General features: G+C 49.5%; 1 protein-coding gene across 1 annotated transcript in view; it reads right to left on the bottom strand.

The window, feature by feature from the left end:
* The window catches only part of UNC45B (unc-45 myosin chaperone B), a 42358-nt gene that overhangs the window by 25353 nt on the left and 674 nt on the right, over window positions 1-16331 (bottom strand). The window contains exons 2-6 of the mRNA XM_015407986.1: window positions 12093-12254; window positions 10647-10683; window positions 9471-9646; window positions 7203-7292; window positions 3884-4051 (exon numbers count right to left, since the gene is read on the bottom strand). Coding sequence (XP_015263472.1) covers window positions 3884-4051; window positions 7203-7292; window positions 9471-9646; window positions 10647-10683; window positions 12093-12254 — 633 coding nt within the window. The remainder of the gene's footprint in view (window positions 1-3883; window positions 4052-7202; window positions 7293-9470; window positions 9647-10646; window positions 10684-12092; window positions 12255-16331) is intronic.

Here is a 16331-nt window from a genome sequence, read left to right on the forward strand (position 1 = left end):
AACTCTGGGCTAGCAAATTCCTGGAGGTCTGGGGGGTGAGCCTGGAAAGGATGGGGTTTGGGGAGGGGGGGGGACTTCAGTGGGGTATAATGCTGTAGAATCCAGCCTCCAAGGCAGCCATTTCCTTCAGGGGAACTGAGCTGTGAGGTCTCTGGAGATCAGTTATAATTCTAGGCAGGGGTCGTTTCCTGCAGGAGCGCACAGGAGCGGAGCTCCAGCAGTAAAGAGCCCAGGGGGTGGGCACATGCAACAAGCCCCACCCCCTGCTCCAAGCAGCCCTCAGTCAGAGCAAGAAGCAGCCAGGTAAGTTGCAGAGCCCCACCCCAAAACAGTCCAGTGGCACCTTTAAGACCAAGTTTTATTCAGGTACAAGCTCTCCCTCCTCTGTGAGGAAAGATCTGCATGTCGTCCCCCCCCCCCAATAACTAGCAATCCAAAACAGTCCAGTGGAGCCTGAGCGGTGGGTGTTGCCTTCTGACACACTTCTGGTGATGTTAGGGAGTGTGGCATATGCAAATAAGTCATGCTAATGAGTTATGCTAATGAGCTCCTGCACCTCTTTTTCTACGAAATGACCCCTGATTCTAGGCAGGGCTTTTTGTAGAAAAAGCCCAGCAGGAACTCATTAGCATAATAGGCCACACCCAACAGCAGGGACTCATTAGCATATTAGGCCACACCTCTGACAGCACAATTCATTGGCCTATTAGGCCGCACCTCCATGTTACCAGAAGTGTGCTCATCCAGCCACACCCACCTTTGGCTTCTTATTCTGTTTACCTTGTTTGTTGTCAAAACCCAGGGCCTTTTTTTGTAGCAGGAACTCCTTTACATGTTAGGCCACACACCCCTAATGTAGCCAATCCTAATGAGTTTCTGCTGTTGGGTGTGGCCTATTATGCTAATGAGTTCCTGCTGGACGTGGCCAACTTGGGAGCCAGCCGGAACTCCGTTCCTGTGCGTTCCTGCCCAAAAATAGCTGTTTCTAGGATCTCTCCAGAACCCACCTGGAGGTTGGCAAGCCTAGACTGAGCCCTATTGTTTGCCGTCTGTTTCTTGGGGTTGTGCCACAACAAATAAGCACTGGGATCCCCAGACTTATTCAGCCTGTGCACACCACAGGGATTTTGAGAACAGTTAGGGGATGCCACAACAAAATGGCTTCCAAGAGGAGGCTGGGAGGGACCAATCACAACATCTTAGGAGGTTGCGGAGCCAAACATCCTCCTCTGGTGGAGGCAGGCGTTTCCGCAGGGGTACTCTTTGCAGCCACCGAGGCAATGCCTTCCGGCTCCAACGTGGTGAAGAAACGCCAGGATTGGCTTTTGCTTTTTGGAAAAGTTGCTCTGGGGGAGAAGGATGTTGGCTCCAGGAGACAAATGACCCCCACATTGGGAATCACTCGACTAATGCAGTTCTTTTCCTATGGGAATCATTAACTGCCAAACAACAATATTTCATAGAAACAGAGAGTTCAAAGATACCCCCAAGGGTCATCCAGTCCAAACCAATGCTCCCTCTAAGCTGTGGAGTCTTGTGAGCAGGAACTTTACTTTGTGAGCTCCTGGCATTGAAGCTGTGAGCGAGATAACTGGCTGCTGCATAAACCAGTTTGCTCTGGAGGAGAAGAGGAGATTGGATTTATACCCCGCCCTTCACTCGGAGTCTCAGAGCGGCTTACAATCTCCTTCCCCTCCCCACAGCAGGCACCCTGTGAGGTAGGTGGGGCTGAGAGAGCTCAGAACTGCCCTTGAGAGAACAGGTCTGACAGAACTATGGCTTGCCCAAGGTCATCCAGCAGCTGCAAGTGGAGGAGTGGGGAATCAAACCTGGTTCTCCCAGATTAGAGTCCACGCACTTAACCACTACACGAAAATGGCTCTGGAGCCATCCTTCCTGAGCTGAGACAAAAACGCATGAGCCAGATGCTAAAAAAAACTGTGAGCTAGTTCACACTAACTCCGCTTAGAGGGAACAGTGGTCCAAACCCCTGGACCAGGCAGGAATTTTGTGATGCGGTTTCCCCAGGATTTTAATGCTGCCAGTGAAAGGATTTTTATGCTGCCAGTGAAAGGATTTTTATGCTGCTCTTTATGCTGCCAGCGAAAGCCTGCTGTTTTGATTGTTTTAAAAACTTTATGTGGAAGAAAATTAGCATGCCAAAGTGAAGGATTCTATCCCAGTGTTCTCCCGGGGGTCTCAGACTTCTATGCGCAGGCAATGTATTTTCCGAAGAGGATCGGTCAAAAAGGCGCCAGCCAAGCTTTGGCTGTGGTGAGCCAGTGGTCTTCAGGTGGCTTCCTGGAGACCGCTGAGCTGTCCTGCATCTCATGACTGCTTCCAAGTTTTGCCTCCTCTGAGTTTCTCCCCAGATTCCAAATGACTTGCAGTGCAATCCTAAGAAGATCAATTAGAAGGGTGTAACGCTGCTTAAAGTTGGGTTGCTGGTCTTGCTTGTGAAGCACAGTCAATGCACTGGGAAATCCTCCATTGTTCTGATGCTGATTTCCATATACAGCTAGGGCTGCCAAGTGGGGGCGGGGGGCGGGTAAACCCCCGCTTTGGAGGCCCAATTTCTGCCCCCGTGGAATCGGGCCGCGGGGGGAAGCCCGCCCCCCGAAGTGCAGCGTGGTTGCGTCACCGGAGGTGATGCAACCACATAGAGTAGGTTGGGGGCGTGGCCCCGATTGGCAGAGGGAAAACTCTATGGTTTTCCCTCTGCCGATCGGTGCCACGCCCCCAAAGTGCTCTATGGTGTGCGTCACTTCCTGTGACGTGCAGGCGGCGCGCGCGCACCTCCCACAGCGACTCCCGGAGCCCAGGGACAGTCCCCCGCCGGTGGATATAAACGACTTGGCAACCCTAGTTCCCGCAGCAACTCCCGGAGCCAACAGACAGTCCCCTGCCGGTGAGTACAAAGGACTTGGCAACCCTATATTCAGCACAGAGTGCCGGTCACGTGATGTTAGGGTTGCCAGGTCTTACCTGGCTGCTGGGGTGTGTGTGCGGGGGGGTTCATTCTTGCTCCAGGAGTCTTCTGGCACGTGCCGGAGGTGATGCCATCAAACCAGGCACGTCGGGCGGGACGCTCTAGCATATGGGCAAAAACCTCTGTGATCACCAGAGAGTTTTTGGTCAAATGCTAGAGTGCAATGTGCCCAGTGCAACGACATCACCTCTGAGTGACATCATCACACTGGGCACGTCAGGTAGGGCTGCCAAGTCCCCCCGGGGGGTGGAAACCTCCCCCGCCCCAGAGGCCCGTTCCCTGACGCCGGGGAATCGGCGGGGCCACGGCCATACAAGGGAAAACTGTATGGTTTTCCGTTGTATGGTCGTGGCCCCGGCCCCAGCGTGCCCAGCATCATAACGTCACTTCCCTGTGATGTGCATGTGGCGCGTTTGCGCTTCGCACACGTGCGCACATGCCAGGATCCACCCGGGAGTCCCCCACCAGCAACCCTAACGTCGGGCAGGATGGGGCTCTTTGGGGGTGGGGCTCCCCCACCAGCCAGCTGGTCAGTGGCAGATTGGGGGCCCCAAATATGGGGGAATCTCCGCCCCCATCGGGAGGGATGGCAACTGTACGTGATGCCTGTCAGGGTCTGCCCTGACACTTATAGAGTTGCAGGCAGGGCTCCCATCTCCAGGTTGGGAAATTCCTGTGAATTTGGGGGCGGAGCCTGGGGAGGACGGGGACCTCAGTGGGGTGAAATGCCTTAGAGTCCACCCTCCAAAGCATCCATTTTCTCCAGGGGAACTGACCTCTGTAGTCTGGAGATGAGCTGGAGTTCCAGGGGATCCCCAGGTCCTACCTGGAGGCCGACATCTGTAGGATACCACAAAGGACTGACAGAGAACTTCTACACCACAGCCCTCTTACCCGTGCCTTGTGTCCTGTGCACATCCCCGAAAGGGTCCTCACGGCCGCGAGGATCAGCTCTGGGTTCTTGGTTTCTATCAGCCTCACCAGCAAGGGCAGACCGTTGTTCTGGAATATCCTCTCCGCTCCTGCCTCCTCCCGACCAAGGACAATGAGGTTGTTTGCTGCCTGATTGGGTGGGGGGAAGAAAATAAAAATTTGTGTACTTCATGGACTTGGAAGCAGCAGAGGACCACGGTCCAAACAAGGTTCATAAGAACCTAACATGAGAACATCGGAGACGCCATGTTGGATCTGTTGTAAAATAGTCAAAAAGTGTTTAATACTTAGACTATTAGATGGATCTTGCTCTATTGGAAAGAAGAAAGTTCTTTGCTTTTAAAAATACTTTATTCTAAGGGAAAAGGGTTCACGGGATTACTACAAATCAACATAACACTTAGAGCTACATTTCTATGCTGCCTACAGACAAAACAAGCACACACGTAATGGAGAAATTCTCTCCTTCTTCTTGACCCTTGAAAGGAAGTCACCTGAAACAAATGACCAATCTGCATCAAAGTAGAAGTTACTTTTCCCGGGCTAATTCCCCATTGGCTCAGTGCCAGGTATCCCTTCCAGGTCAGTCTAAACAATAGCAAACTAGGAATACAAGTTAACCCTATAATGACTGAATCAGACCTTGTAAACACATACATTTCCAACAGGATCGGGCCAATGGCCTATCCAGTCCAACACTCTGTTTCACATATTGGCCAAAACTCAGATGCCATCAGGAGGTCCACCAGCTTTGGGAGTAATCTGAGGATTATGTGTTTAAATGGTACACCCTTCTTTCCTCATTGGCTAAAACAAGATTCCATCCTTAGACAATTATTTTCACTTCCTTTCAGTTTTTTGGCCTCGTCTTATTCGAGCAGTAAATAGCCTGTATTGTTATCTTGAAAACAGAGTGATTTAGAGTTGTGTCTCTATCTAAAAAGTTGTTTCTGCATTAAAAACTCTGCAAGTTTTTTGTGAATGATGTTGTCCCGATGCCCCCCTCCCCTTCCTGTTGATCAGCCATGTTTTGGGAATTCCATGCTTGCAGCTTAATATCCAGGTGTGCAGCGGGGGGTGGGGGGGGATTCAGATGGTGGACTGTAGCATGCAGGGACAGCCAGCTCAAACCTTCCCCCCTCTGCTGTTTCCCCAAAACTAAATGTCAGGGCATTGTTGCTTGCCCTGTAGGGGAACCTTATAAATGCTCTTTATGGTATATGTGGAGGGGCTGTGTGAGGTATATGCATGGTATAAGTGAAGGGCTGTGGTTCAGTGGCAGAACATCTGCTTGGCCTGCAGAAGGTCCCAAGTTCAATCTCCAGCATCTCCAGTTAAAAGGATCAGGTAAAAGATGATGTGGACTGGAGAGCCGCTGCCAGTCTGAGTAGACAATACTGACTTTGATGGACCAAGAGTCTCATGACATAAGAACATAAGAGAAGCCAATGTTGGATCAGGCCCATCTAGTCCAACACTCTTGTCACTCAATGGCCACAAACACCAGGTGCCAGCAGGCGGTCCAGCAGTGGGGCCAGGACACTAGAAACCCTCCCACTGTTGCCCCAGCACCAAGAATACAGAGCATCCCTTGCCCCAGACTGAGAGTTCGTATCTATACCTTGTGGCTAAGAGCCACTGATGGACCTCTGCTCCATATGTTTATCCAATTCCCTCTTGAAGCCATCCATGCTTGTAGCCGCCACAATGTTCCCCCTAAGCTGTAGAGTCTTGTGAGCAAAAATTCTACTTTGTGAGCTGCTGGCATTAAAGTTGTGAGCGAGCGACTTGGCTACTGCATAAATTAGTTTGCTCTGGAGCCCTCCTTCCTGAGCTAAGACAAAAATGTGCGAGCTAGAGGCCAAAAACTGGTGAGCTAGCTCGCACTAACTCAGCTTAGAGGGAACACTGGCCACCACCTCCTGTGGCAGTGAATCCCATTCAGTAGAAGGCAACTTCATGTGTTCAAGCAATAAAAATCTGCTGGAGGTCCGTGGCCAGAAGAGTGTCTGGTTGGCCTCCACCAGAGCCAGGGCTTTCTCTGCCCTGACGGAACTCTCTGCCGACTGACATCTGGGCCCTGGGGGATCTATTACAATTCCACGGGGCTTGCAAGGCAGAGATGTTCCGCCAGGCATATGGCTGAGGGCAGCAATGGTTAGTCCTCCTCTCTCCCCTGCGGAGTTACGAAACCTGTAAATGATGTCACCTTAGGATTCAGGACCTTGTTGTTGTATAGCTCTTCATTTGAACAGTTTAATTATGATGTTATTTGTTTTTAACTTGCGGTGGCTCAAGTGGTTAAGACGCTGAACTGCAGGCTGTGGAAGGTTGGTAGTTCAGCAGTTCGAGACCCGAGTTGCCGCATGACGGAGTGAGCTCCCGTCTCCAGTTCCAGCTCCTGCCAGCCTAGCAGTTCGAAAGCAAGAAATTGCAAGTAGATAAATAGGGACCACTTCAGTGGGAAGGTAACAGCGCTCCGTGCGCCTTGGCGTTTAGTCATGCCGGCCACATGACCACGGAAACGTCTTCAGACAGCGCTGGCTCTTCGGCTTTGAAACGGAGATGAGCACCGCAACCCTGGAGTCGGATTCGACTGGCTTTCGAGCAAGGGAACCTTTACCTTTACCTTTTACACCACCCTGAGTCCACCTTGAGGGGAGGGTGGTCTAAAATAATAAATAAATAGTAATACTGGTTATCGTATCTTTCCCTCAGTGGCTCCTCGGGGCTATTGCAGGCTGTCCATAAAGGGAAGGAGGAAGTGGTCCGGGGGGAGGCTTATGCCTCCTCTTCCACAGGCTGCATCAGGTCCCTACACACCTGAGAACTACGTTCTGGGCACAATGTTCCCTCTGAGCTGTGGAATCTTGTGAGCAAAAATCCTACTTTGTGAGCTACTGGCATGAAAGTTGTGAGCGAGCCATCTGGCCGCTGCATAAATCAGTTTGCTCTGGAGCCGTCCTTCCCGAGCCGAGACAAAAATGTGTGAGCTGGAGGCTTAAAAACTGTGAGCTGGCTCACACTCACTCAGCTGAGAGGGAACACTGTGATACCTGGCCGACAGGACTGCAGCAGACATGGTGGGACACACGTGGACACACAAGGATCATAAAACATGTAGGGAGTCCTCTGTGCTTATACGTCTTTGGGTAGGCAGGTGTTCCGCCTTGCTTCTTGTGACTTTCTAACACTTTTCTGGACCTGGGGAAAAATGGCACACAACAGCTGTGCTCCCAGCAGGAATCCCCCTCCTAGGCTCTTACTCAAAAACGCTCACCTTCTCCCGTTTCTCTTTCTCGCTGTTCTCATCCAGCAGGATCTCAAACATTTGCTGCACTCTGGCATCGGTCGAGAACTGTATCCGCAACTGCAGTAGGGGTGAGAAAGAGCACAGGCCATGCATTAGACTAGAGAATAGGAAACAATAGAGATTTAAAAAAACACAACAACCCTATGCCTGCTACCCAAAAAATTGGGTAGAAGAAGAGTAGGTTTTTATACCCCGTTTTCCTCTACCTGAAGGAGTCTCAAAGCAGCTTACAATCGCCTTCCCTTCCTCTCCCCACAACAGGCACTTTGTGACGTAGGTGGGGCTGAGAGAGTTCTGAGAGAACAGGGACTGGCCCAAGGTCACCCAGCAGGCTGCATGTGGAGGAGGAGTGGGGAATCAAACCCAGTTCTCCAGATTAGAGCGTACTGCTCTTAACCACTATACCCTGCTGGTTCAGCCTAGCTTTTAAAACTTTAACTTGCAAGGGCCACGAGCCCCCAAAACTCAGCTGAAACAAACACCTCGGAATAGAAGGAATGGACCCTTCCACACCTGTCTTTGAACCTCATCCATGCAGTTTAAGCTGCTGTTATCCACTTCCTACTGGGGAACTTTTTTAAATTTCTCTCTTTATTCAGTTTTAAGTAACTTTGCCAGCAGTGGAGTGAACCAGGCTATATAGCTTCTTCAAAAACCCATCAAAGGATATTGTAGGAAGAGACTGCACAATCACATATTCTTGTTTCACAGGGGAACAGAGAATATCCTATGTAGTTGCTGCAGATTTTCCGTGTTCTGTGGCCGTGGTCTTGGCATTGTAGGACCTGACGTTTCGCCAGTAACTGTGACTGGCATCCTCAGAGGTATTACACAGAAAGATGGAGTACTCCCTGTGTCAAGGTGAGAAGAAAAATGGTAGGCAGGTAATTTATATCTACTCCAGAAGGTGGGGTAGGGCTGAGTCATTATCTGGAGTAGATACAAATGACCTGCCTATCATTTTCTTCTCACTTTGACACAGAGAGTACTCCATCTTTCGGTGTTATACCTCTGAGGATGCCAGTCACAGTTACTGGTGAAACGTCAGGTTCTACAATGCCAAGACCACAGCCACACAACCCGAAAAATCCACAGCAACTAATGAACTTCGGCCGTGAAAGCCTTCGACAATATCCTACATAGCGCAGCAAAAGAGCAAAATGAGCAATAGCCTGCAATCTGGCATCCATTCATTGGGAAGCTGAGATGATTGACTTCCTCTGCCCATCATCCTTGTTAGATGGAGTGGCCAGGCACTGCTAAAACAGATGAACTTTCACACCCAGGGATTTGTAAATGCAGTGTCATATAGATTAAAAAACAATAGTTGGTGCTTGGGAACATGTTGCACTTGTCATCTTTACCCAGTTCATTGTCATCCTTGTTTAAAAATTATGCATCTGTGTCTCTGTCTGTCTGTGTATCTGTCTGTCTGTCTGTCTATCTATTTATCCATTCACCCACCCATCCATAAACACCCCCCCCCCCAAGATAGCCCAGGCTATTCCAATCTCAGAAGCTAAGCAGGGTTGGCCCGTCAGTATTTGGATGGCAAAACACCAAATAATACCAGAGTCACTACTCAGAGGCAGGCAATGGCAGATAGGGTTGTCTCAGCTCCAGGTTGGGAAATACCTGGAGATTTGGGGGTGGAGCCTGGGCAGGGTGGGGCTTGGGGAGGGGAGGGACCTCCGCAGGGTATAACGGCCACAGAGTCCACCTTCCAAAGTGGCCATTTCCTCCAGGTGAACTGATTTTTTTCTCCTGGAGATCAGTCATAGCATGAGATCTCCAGTCACCACCTGGAGGTTGGCAACCCTAATGGCACACCACCTCCAAACACCTCTTGTGTTAAAAACCCCATGGGGGAGTTGCAATGAGTCATCTGAGAATTGAAAGCAAAATATATACATAAACTTGAAAAGTTAAAAAAAATCTGTTTATGCAAGGAGTTTAATCAAAATGTATGGATCACTTGTGGCATTCATCGCCGTATGGTACAGTTGTGCTCATGGAGCTCAGATAGCTCTAAGAAAAGATTAGACACATTTTTGGAGCGTAATCAGTTGTAATTCTTGGGGATCTCCAGGGCCCACTGGGCAGTTGCCAAGTTGCCAACCTTATACTGAGAGGCCTCATGAGAGCAGCAAGATGGGCCAAAGGAAAGCAGTTTCTGGGCTGTAAATGCTTCTAGTTCTTCCAGCCCTCCTCAGCTCCTGGTCCCTCGGCACTTACCTTCTCCTGGATGTTGGCTCCCAAACGGCGAAGGGTCTCCTGGAAGTTTTTGTTTCGGGGCTCAATCGAGGCACACCTTTGGATGTCTTTGAAGGCCTGGTCCAGCTTGCCCAGCTTCTCGAGAGCATGGCTGCGCCGATACAAGGCCTTGATGTCAGCTGGATCGATATCGATAGCTGGTGGGAAACAGCGGGGTGGTGGGGGGGGGTGGTCAATGTTCCCTCTAAGCTGTGGAGTCTTGTGAGCAAAAATTCTACTTTATGAGCTACTGGCATTAAAGTTGTGAGCGAGCGATTTGGCTACGGCATAAATTAGTTCACTCTGGAGCCATCCTTCCTGAGCTCGGACAAAAACATGTGAGTTGGAGGCTAAAAAACAGTGAGCTAGCTCACACTAACGCAGCTTAGAAGGAACACTGGTGGCGGTAACGTGGTCAGTCTGTAGTACAGATACCGGGCCCTGAGACAAATACTGCAGAAGCAGGCCTTTTGCCTATCCATCCATAAGCACGGTGGTGGCCCTCTTTTGCAAAGGACAGCCCTCTTTTTGGATTCTTGTCCTCTGGAATGTCTGGGTACTGCTTCAGTCAGTCCAGTAGAACTGGTTGAAGTGGGTCTGGTTAAATTATGACCCAATACACTTTCCGTAGAGATTTGACTGACAAGTTGTCACTCAAGGAGCTGAGCTCTGTTCACTGCCCAGACAGAGCCGGCCTCGTGCTACGAAGACCTGTATTTCTGTTTACTGTAATAATGTGTAAATTTGCAGCTTTGAATGTACAGGTTTCCAGGTCCCCCCAGGCTGCCAGTGGGGGTGTGTGTGTAGGGTTGTCAGCTCCAGGTTGGGGAACTCCTGGAGATTCAAAGGTGGAGCCTGGGGAGGACAGGGGCCTCAGTGGGGTACAATACCACAGAATCCACCCTCCAAAGGCCTCCATTTTCTCCAGTGGAACTGATCTCGGTAGTCTGGTAGATGAGCTGTAATTCCGGGGGATCCCCAGGCCCCACTTGGAGGTTGGCATCCCTATCACATGCAAATTTTGTGACACCATTCTCCTTTTTTTGGTGGGCTCTTGTCCCGTGTCGTTGGTCACCTTATCGGTAAGCCAACAGCAAGCGGCTAGCCAAAACGCCTCTAGGTCAAATCTCACAAATCCGGATCCGTTTTCAAACCTACCTCTAGATGCATCTGATGCCACCTGGGCATAGCTCTCCTGCAAATTTGGGAAGAAGAAAGATCGTCATTAGTGATTCTGAAGCTTCACACTAGCATCACTTGGAGCTTTGACTCTTGTAAGCTCATTCCCCCACAGTCTGGTTGACCTCTAAAGTGCTACTGGACTCAGGTGTCACTATTCTACTGCAGACCGATCCGGCTACTTGGGTTTGATGTAAACTAGAGTCTCCTCCCCTAGACTAACCTTTTCCATTTTGAACCCTTGACAAGGAGGTCTCCTTTGGGGTTCAATACGTACATCAGGATTCTTTCTAGCTGTAGTGTATTCAAAGCTGCCTTGAATGCACGATATGTTGTGAAACATCTAATTGAAGTGTAATGTAAAGCTTCGTCCTGGGCTAGGATCCAAATCCATCCAATCGTGTTACTAGCCCAGGAAGCACCTAACCAATCACTTTCAAGCAAGCTCCCTGAGCGGGAACATCCGTGATTGGTCCTTATGTGAACAACCTTATTGGTTGGTATTTGTACAGTGGGTGTGGCTACATTAGCCGGGAATGTTTAAAAGCAGGACAGCTGCAATGTAAAGGCTGTTCTGGCTATCAGATGTTGATCCCTGTTGGAGTTGTGTTCGAGTTGAAGAATAAAGTTGTGTTCTTGGTGAATCATCCTCCGACTGCTTTGTTAAGTGAGCGACTTAACACTAGCAGTGAAAATGCTGACTTCGTGGTATAGCAGCAGAGACAAAAGCCAGTTCTGTGATTATTACAAAGTACTGGTTGTTTTTTTTCATATGTGGTGGTCGTGTACAAAAACTAAGAAATATTGGGCATGGATACATGAGATGTTACAGAAAATGTTAGCGATAAATATTCCTTTTGTACCAGAATTGTTTTTATTGAATGTAATACCAGAAGGCTTTAAAGGATCAGATGTCTATATGCTTGTACGTGGTATAACTCTGAAGTCCAGTTGCTGAGGAGCTGGACAAGAGGTGAGTACAGGGGAAGGCACTGTCCATCTCTGCATCCCTTGCTTGGGGGCCTTTTAAGGAAGCTGGTTGACCACTGCATGAAACAGGATTCTGGACCAGATGGACCACTGGTCTGATCGAGCAGGGCTTTTCTGTTGGTCTTATGCCCTCTGCTTGATGACCATCTTCCCATTCAGCTGCATGATTGACAGCAGGTGGCCTCCAGTAGATAAGACTACCGGGTAAGACTGCAGAGGAAAGCAATGGCCAACCGCCACTGCTTCTTACTTGCCTTGAAAGCCCCTTGCTGGGGTTGCCAGAAGTCGGGTGTGACTTGATGGCACTTTACACACACACACACACATGCACACACACACACACCCCAGCTGTGACAAACGATGGTCTTTCATAAATAACAAATGTTGGTTTCTGTACCTGCTTGTGAGTATTCCTTTCCCCTCTGGTAGCCTCACCTTTTTCAGAAAACAAGCGGCCCGATTTCGGTACAAGACAGCCTGGAGTGCCTTGTCTTTGGCGAGTTTCAGCGCTTTTGAGTAGCTTTTAATTGCGTTCTCGTAGTCGTTGGCTTGGAAATATTTATTCCCTTCATCCTTCAGCTGCACAGGGTCTTCCATCTAGGAAAAGGTGCCAACATTATCAGTCTCAGAACAGGAGGGATTTCAAAGAACATCTAGGGCCTTTCAATGCAGCTTTTGATACTACAGCAGTTGAGCAGGAACGCTTTTCAAATGGAGGGCGCTTCCACAGTTTGTGGTTTTGTCAGAGGTCATTTCGGGGGGGATCGCGGGGGATCGCAGTTCCCCCGGGTGAGGTATGTGGGGTGGGGCACATGACGAAGCCCCGCCCCCTGCTTCCGGCCGCCCCGCTTCAGGCCCTCATTCAGCCAGGAGGAGGCAGGAGAAGAGGGAGGGTAAGTTGCTTCCTCCCTGCCTCTCCCCATCCCTGCCTGCCTGGGGCCAGGGAGAGCCTTCACGGGGCTTCCTTGCACTCCCACCAGCCTTGCAGGTCCACCGCCGGGCCCCTCATGGTGTTCGGCAGTGGAGCTGCAAGGCCGCCGCCGGCGGCCGGGGCCATTGGGGGCGGGGTGTGTGGCCTTATGACACACTTCCGGTGATGTCAGGGGGTGTGGCCTTATGACACACTTCCGGTGATGTCAGGGTGTGTGGCATATGCTAATGAGTTATGCTAATGAGTTCCTCTAGCTCTTTTTCTACGAAACGACCCCTGGGTTTTGTCCAACTTCCTTCTCTGTTGGTCCCTGCCATCTCCAGTTGAAGGGCAGCACCCCTCTCTGCCCGAGACACTGGGTAGCAGCTGCAAGTCAGAGGAAAACCATGATGGGCCAATGATCTTGAAGGACAGATCCTGCTCTGGGCCTCACTGCTCCTGCAAAAACTCTCTGGAGCAGTGGTGTTGTGCTAATGTCATGATGCCACTTCTGGCACGAACCTGGAAGTGATGTCGCTGTGTTGGTGCAACACTCTAGGATCCACACAGGTGAATCCTAGGGTGTTGAGTCAGATGTCATTTTTTGTGATGTCATTTTTGAGTTCATGATGAAAACAAGGATTCCAGGTTCTCACTGGGAATACAATAAAAAAAACCTACAGTAACAGTTATTTACTACACTAAAGATTGATCACGTGACAAAAAGATGTTGAACATCTACAAAAATTACAAAATGTGGCCAAATAATAAATAGCCAAAACATTAACAAAAATGTTTGCAGTTGTAGGAAATGTTTGCAGAAGTAGGGACAGTAATCCATACGAAATCCCATTTCGACAATCTTCATCGGTTGAAGTTTAGTTCTTGATATGCTGAAGGAAAATCCTAAAACATAATGAAGCTCTACCAGTCTAACCATTTATGAAGATTTGAAAACAAGCAAATATTTCCTACTACTGCACTCTGCAGACATTTGAGTTTGTTCAATCTTTGGTGTAGTGGATAATGGTTAATGCGTTTTTTTTTTAAAATCACAGTGTATTGTATTTCTGGTTTGTATTTCGCACTGTGATCTCTTGTTTTTTTTCTAAGGTTCCCACTGGGTGGGAGGATCTCCTGCCCCCCAGCACCTGTTGCCCACCACCATTCTGGCAGCTAGAAGGAAGGGGGGAAATTGCCATTGCTTTGATCATGTCATGTCACTTCCAGGGACGACCTGGAAGTGATGTCACTCCACTCTAGGAATTGCTGGTAACACTATGGATGGCAACCCTGGAAGTCACATCGTGGTACCTGCATGATGCCACTTACCATGACCCCCCCATCTCCCCAGGTTTGCCAGTGCTGGGCTGGCAACCCTACCTTGGGTAAGTCATGCACACATAGACAGTCTAACCTACCTCACAGGGTTGTTATGAGGATAAAGTGGAGAAGCGGAAGAACTGTGATAAGCTGCGTTGGGTTCCCATCGGGGAGAGAAGTGGGGCATAAATAAATAGATGTTTGTCTTGAAAGCTTACAAATTGTCATGGGAATCTTGGTTGGTCAGAATAGAAGCAGGGTTATTTTTGCGCAGGAACGCACAGGAACGGAGTTCCGGCTGGCTCTTGAGTTGGCCACGCGCAGCAGGAGCTCATTAGCATAACAGGCCACACCCAACAGCAGAAACTCATTGGAACTGGCTACATTAGGGGTGTGTAGCCTAACATGCAAAGGAGTTCCTGCTACAAAAAAAACCCCTGGGTTTTGACAACAAACAAAGTAAACAGAATAAGAAGCAAAAGGTGGGTGTGGCTGGATGACCACACTTCTGGTAACATGTGGGTGTGGCCTAATATGCTAATGAGCGGTGCTGTCAGGGGTGTGGCCTGATATGCTAATGAGTTTCTGCTGTTGGGTATGGCTTATTATGCTAATGAGTTCCTGCTAGGCTTTTTCTACAAAAAAAGCCCTGAATAGAAGTATTGTTTTACCAACCTAGTGAATGATATACTTACACTCACCCTAGAACTTATTGTTTTGGTGGTAGTTATTACTAAGACTGTTGTATTAAAAAGACTTCTCACCCTGCTTTTTAAAAATTGAACTTTAAGAGAGCTAGGCGCAATCTTCGTGGGGGCGGCGGGGCTTCAGCCCCCGCCGAAATTTTCAGGAAAGTGCTCAGCCTCCCCCGGGAGCCACCCTTGCTCCTAGCACAGCAATGCCTCTGGCCCAGCCCCCCCCCCCCGGGAAATTGGAAAGTCTACACCCTTTCAAAGTATAAACCTAGGGGTGGGGGTGGGATTTCCACATTCTTGCCCTCCCCTCTTGTGCTTCTGTCCTGGTAAAAGAGATAAGTTCCTCCGGAGAGAATGGCTGCTCTGGCAGTTGGATTCTATGCAGGGCCGGATGAAGGCTCACTGGTGCCCTCAGCACTGACCAATCTTGGTGCCCCCCCTGCTTTCCACACTGACCCAGTCCATTTTAGTTGTTGATCTGACAAGATATACAATGCAGGTTGCAGCAATATAAAAATTTATTCATATGATAACACAATAGACTGTACAAACGAAGCTTTTCACCCTTTTCCCAACTTTGTGGTGCCCCCTTTGGCCCTGGTGCCCTAAGCACGTGCTTCGTCTGCTTAATGGTTACTCTGCCTCTGATTCTATGGTACCTTATCCCACGGAGTTCTCTTCCCTCCCCAAACCCTGCCCTCCCCAGGCTCCCCCCCCCCAAAAAAAAAAAAATCTCCAGGAATTTAACAATCCAGAGCTGGCAGCCCTACATGAAGCTGATGCATCACCTCTTACGTTCAGCATACATTTTACAGGAAAACAGAAAATGTGTCCTAGATCCAATAATCTGAGCTCTACATGGATGTAACCTCAGCTCCTGTGGGAGTCCCCTAAATCTATCAGTTAGCTCTGCTAAAGAGGAGGAGGAGGAGGAGGTTGGTATTTATACCCCAACCTTCACTCGGAGTCTCAGAGCGGCTTACAAACTCCTTTCCCTTCCCCTCCCCACAACAGACACCCTGGGAGGTGGGTGGGGCTGAGAGAGCTCTGACACAAACTGCTCTTTTTCAAGGACAGCTGTGCCAGAGCTTGTGGCTGGCCCCAGGTCACATCAGCAGGTGCAAGTGGAGGAGTGGGGAATCAAACCCGGTTCTCCCAGATCAGAGTCCGCGCACTTAACCACTACACCAAACTGGCTCTCTACATTAAAGAAGAAGCAAATTAAAGAAGAAGAAGACGACGAGATTGGATTTATACCCCGCCCTTCACTACCCAAAGGGGTCTCAGAGCAGCTTACAATCTCCTTTCCCTTCCCCTCCCCACAACAGACACCCTGCCTAGGCTGAGAGAGCTCTTGACAGAAACTGCTCTTTTTCAAGAAGAGCTGTGGCAGAACTATGGCTTGCCCAAGGTCATCCAGCCAGGTGCAAGTGGAGGAGTGGGGAATCAAACCCGGTTCTCCCAGATTAGAGTCCGCGCACTTAACCACTACACCAAACTGGCTCTCTTAAAGTGGGTGGAGTACAATAAGCAGGAACCGTGAGACAGGATAGGTGGTCATGATAACATCCCCGACAACTGGAAGGCAAGCATTATTTATTCCCACGCTGCAGGTTGGAGGGATAAACGTGGCAATTGAGAATCGCTCACTTAATGAGCTTTTGGCGCAGCCAGAACGTGAACCAGGCACTTCCCAGGGTCTGCTCTCAGTCACTTACGAGCTCTCAGGCCAGTGCTACAGTCCCT

Source organism: Gekko japonicus, unplaced genomic scaffold (genome assembly GCF_001447785.1).
Source record: "Gekko japonicus isolate JY-2015 unplaced genomic scaffold, Gekko_japonicus_V1.1 scaffold1, whole genome shotgun sequence".
Taxonomy (NCBI): domain Eukaryota; kingdom Metazoa; phylum Chordata; class Lepidosauria; order Squamata; family Gekkonidae; genus Gekko; species Gekko japonicus.